The sequence below is a fragment of the Otolemur garnettii genome, unplaced genomic scaffold, assembly GCF_000181295.1.
Source record: "Otolemur garnettii isolate 467f Iridium unplaced genomic scaffold, OtoGar3 scaffold00104, whole genome shotgun sequence".
NCBI classification, from domain to species: Eukaryota; Metazoa; Chordata; class Mammalia; order Primates; family Galagidae; genus Otolemur; species Otolemur garnettii.
In genome coordinates this window covers 7067903-7072166 of record NW_003852499.1, presented here as the reverse complement: position 1 = coordinate 7072166, position 4264 = coordinate 7067903, and the positions used below count along the sequence as shown (strand labels likewise).

Here is a 4264-nt window from a genome sequence, read left to right as displayed (position 1 = left end):
GCCTCCAGAGTAACTGGGCTATTTTTTAGAGACAGGGTCTTGCTCTTGCTCAGGCTGTTCTCGAACTCGTGAGCTCAAACAATCTACCTGCCTTGGCCTTCCAGAGTACTTGGATTATAGGCATGAAGCACCACGCCCAGCCATACCTTTTTGTTAAATATTCTTCATACTCAGTAAGAGTAACAGACTGTTAACAGGAAGACTCTGGCTTCTTGGCTTGTCAAAAGGGGCCTTCTAGAGTTTCTTGGCAGTTTCCCAGCCCCAATATAGTTTTCTTATAACCTGTAAAATACACAAAACCTTCCTTCTATCTTTTGTTGGGCAAAAGTAGTGGCCAAAGGAAATACTTTATAACTGTTCTATTTAAAATGGTAACTATTAGCCACAGGTGGCTATGGACACTTGGAATGCAGCTAGTAAAACTGAAGGGCTAAATTTTTAATTTTAAATTCAATTTTAATTAAATTTAGGAAGTCACACGTAGGGTTATCAGAATTAACAAATAAAGCACAGGCTGCCCAGTTAATTATCAATTTCAAATAAACAACATGTAATTCTATAGATTAATTATACTCCAAATATTTCCTAGAACACAGTTATACTACAAAATTATTCTTTTACAACCTGAAATTTGAATAGAATTGGAGATCCCATATTTTATCTAGCAACCTTATGCATGTGATTTAGGGCTACCATGTTGGACAATGCAGGTATGGTGTGTTCTGTTTTTTGCAGAATTCTTCAAAATCATGTGCAAACTCCTACAGAATCTAAATGGAGGAAAAAATGATTATCATCATATTTTGACAAGAAATAGTCACCTGAATTCTGAAAGAAACCCATCCAATGCCATGGCCAGGAGTATTCAATGAAACCAATGAAATTCAATTCAACAGTTGTTCATTGGATGGCTTCATGTAAGAACAAATATCCAGCTATGTATACCACAGGTATACTTTAGGTACTCCTGAAGACTTGTGTCCCTGTGTCCGTTTGAATTGGTTGCTGCCTGTGCAGTACTGGTGTTAACTTTTTTTTGAGACAGAGCCTCATTTTGTGGCCCTTGGTAGAGTTATGGGGCATCATAGCTCACAGCAACCTCAAAATCCTGGACTCAAGCGATTCTCTTGCCTTAGCCTCCTGAGTAGCTGGGACTACAGGCACCCACCATAACACTGGCTATTTTTAGGGACAGGGTCTAGCTCTTGCTCAGGCTAGTCTCAAACTCCTGAGATTAAGCCAATCGCCTACCTCAGCCTTCCAGAGTCCTAGGATTACAGGCGTGAGCCATTGAGCCTTGCCTTGGTATTAACTATTTTGAATATCATCTTTCACTATGAGGAAAATAAGGTGGGCCAGGTCTCAAAATGCTCCTTTCCAGAAATTGACAACCTGTTGGAGAAGTCAGATACTGACTGGAAAAACAAAGAAACAAAATAAGAAGTTTTAAAATACAAGACAGATTCTAAGTGATATATACCAGGAAAATGCTATGGGAATATAAGGGCTCAGCCACCACTGAGTAAATGATATTTTGTTTGGGCTTTTTTTTTTTTTTTTTGCTAAAGTCTAATAAACTCTCATCTTCCCACCTTTTCTTCTAAGGGCTTGAATTTAGGCATATTTGGACTTAAATGTCATTAGAAAATTTCCCTACTTTCTCCAAAGAAAGCCAGTGGATCTCTCAGTCAGGATCCCCAAACTAGAGTGCAATGTGATTGAAAAAGATATTTACTAGGCACCCACTCTGTGCAGTGTCTTTGATTCCAGGCTCCCAGGTTAAGTTGCCAGGTGTAGCAGTTCATTTATTCTACTTTTCTAATTTCTACAGTCAAGAAATGCAGCCAGCCAGGGCTCAGCATCTGTAGTACAGTGGTTACGGCGCCAGCCACATACACCGAGGCTGGCAGGTTCAAACCCAGTCTGCGCCAGCTAAACAACAATGACAACTGCAACAAAAAATAGCCAGGCATTGTGGCAGGCACCTGTAGTCCCAGTTACTTGGGAGGCTGAGGCAAGAGAATCGCTTAAGCCCAAGAGTTTGAGGTTGTTGTGAGCTGTGACGCCACGGCACTCTACCAAGGGTGATATAGTGAGACTCTGTCTCAAAAAAAAAGAAAAGAGAGAAAAAGAAATGCAGCCAGGCACAGCAACTTGTGCCCATAATCCCATATACTCAGGAGGCTAATGTGGAAGGATCACTTGAATTTCGAGGCTGCAGTGAGCTAAAATTGTACTACTGCCCTCTAGCCTGGGCGGCAGAGCAAGATCTAGTCTCAAAGTTAAAATGCAAAGATACCTCCATCGACAATAGACATAGCTGGACCATACTCCAGGAGTCATCCAGCGCGTCTTCAGTGCAGACAGTTGACAGTTACAATACGTCCCTTCCCACTTCCAAATCTTAGCTTGTAGATAAGGATCTCTCACTTCCCCTCTCCCACCCCTCCCTGCAATCAACGAACCAAAATTTCTCCTAAATGTTTAACTTTATATATGGTATGCCTCACTGCTGCTCAGCAAGCACAGGGCAGACGTAACCCACAAAAGTTTTAAGACAGACTGTGTTATGGTTCATTATTTCACTCTCAAGAAACACAGTCGTGGTTCAGTGCCCATAGCACAGTGGTTACAGTGCCAGACACATATACCAAGGCTGGTGGATTCGAACCTGGCCTGGGCCAGCTAAAACAACAATAACAACTGTAACAAATAGAGTCAGGTGTTGTGACGGGTGCCTGTAGTCCCAGCTACTTGGGAGGCTGAGGCAAGAGAATCACTTAAGCCCAAGAGTTGGAGGTTGCTGTGATCTGTGACGCCAAGGTACTCCACCAAGGGTGACATAGTGAGACTCGGTCTCAAAACAAGAAATTAAAAGAAAAGAAAAAAGAAACACAGTCAACAGCATTCTTTCAGATTCACCTGTACAAGTTTCAACTTGCTTGGCCTGTTAGTGTTGCTAGAGGACTTCGCTTGTTTCCATCTGTGCTAATGTTATGTTTCTTGATTTTTTTTGTATCTCAAAACTTTTGTAATGACCCATACTCTGATTTTTGCAGCTGGAGCTGTTTGCTCCTCATAGCTGAATACCTCTACTGGAAGGGCCCTTAGCAAGGGAGCTGCCTTATACAGGTCACACCCCTTCCAGGCAGGATCAAATGACTAGTCAATAAGGGACACAAAGGCCCTGTACACTCAGCTGAGGCCTCCATGACAAGGGCCTCACTGCAGTTCAATTTCTCCCTTCACACAGTGCAGCTGCCCTTAGTCCCAGGTGTTGTCATTAAAGAGCAAACCAGCCACCCAACCCCACTTGCACATCTCTAAGAGTCAGTTCCTAGGGAGCCTTACGTAAGACACAGGTTGTTGAAATATCTTTTAAGTAACCTTCCAGGTTCTTAGAACAAACTCGTAGCTTTGTTGAGGTCGGCTTTTTTCTATTGCTTGGGAAAAGCAAAGCCTAAAATGTCTTTTTCTGGACAGACATGCAATCTTCACAGAGGCAAGAGACTGAGAAGTTTGTGGAATGAGAGAGGAATTTTCCAGGGTTGGTTACATTAAGTGGGATCACTAGACTGGCAGGTGCTTGCAATCAATCTTCCTACTCTTTTAGTAAAATGCAGGTGACTCAATGAAATCTATAGATCTTTCCCCTTAAGTAAATCCAATTTTGACCAACAAAATAGTCACTTGTTACGGTGAACAAATCCCAAGAACCAGTGTCACCCTCTGCTAAGAGTAACTACTTCCTCCTTCTCCCATTGGACCCTCACTGATGGCCCTCCTGACTAACTTTTTCTTGCGAGACTAAAAGCTGCTCTTTGAAATCTTGGGAGTCTTGACACCTCTGACTCACAATGGTTTCACCCTGTGGAATGTGACTAACATGTCTTGTGTTGCCAGCTGCCATCCATCCATCTCTCCCCTTGGCTTTATGCCTTCTCTCAGCTTAGCTGCAAAGTGGGGATGAGGGTGCATGAGAGGGCAGTGCCACTATGTGTGGCATTCCTTCCATGGACCAAGCACTGTTCTGTGTACTGCACATGACCTCATTAAATCTCACGATAACCCTACAGTTAGCTACACCTGCTTTCTCCCCAAACACACGACACCACGGTTCAAAGGATTATAAACTTAATGCTTTCAGACCTAAACTTCTTAGAAAGTTGTCAGACTCGGCTAGGTCTGCAGGGATTGTGAAGTACTGTCTTAGGTTAATTCTATTAATAATGTTATTAATGTTAGTCTTTTTTTTTTTTTTTTT

General features: G+C 42.4%; 1 protein-coding gene across 1 annotated transcript in view; it reads left to right on the top strand.

Annotated features, from left to right (window-relative positions):
* Nucleotides 1-694: 694 nt before the first annotated feature.
* The window catches only part of NINJ2 (ninjurin 2), a 175818-nt gene continuing 172248 nt past the window's right edge, over nucleotides 695-4264 (top strand). The window contains 1 exon segment of the mRNA XM_012809314.1: nucleotides 695-710. Within this exon segment, the coding sequence (XP_012664768.1) occupies nucleotides 695-710 (16 nt within the window).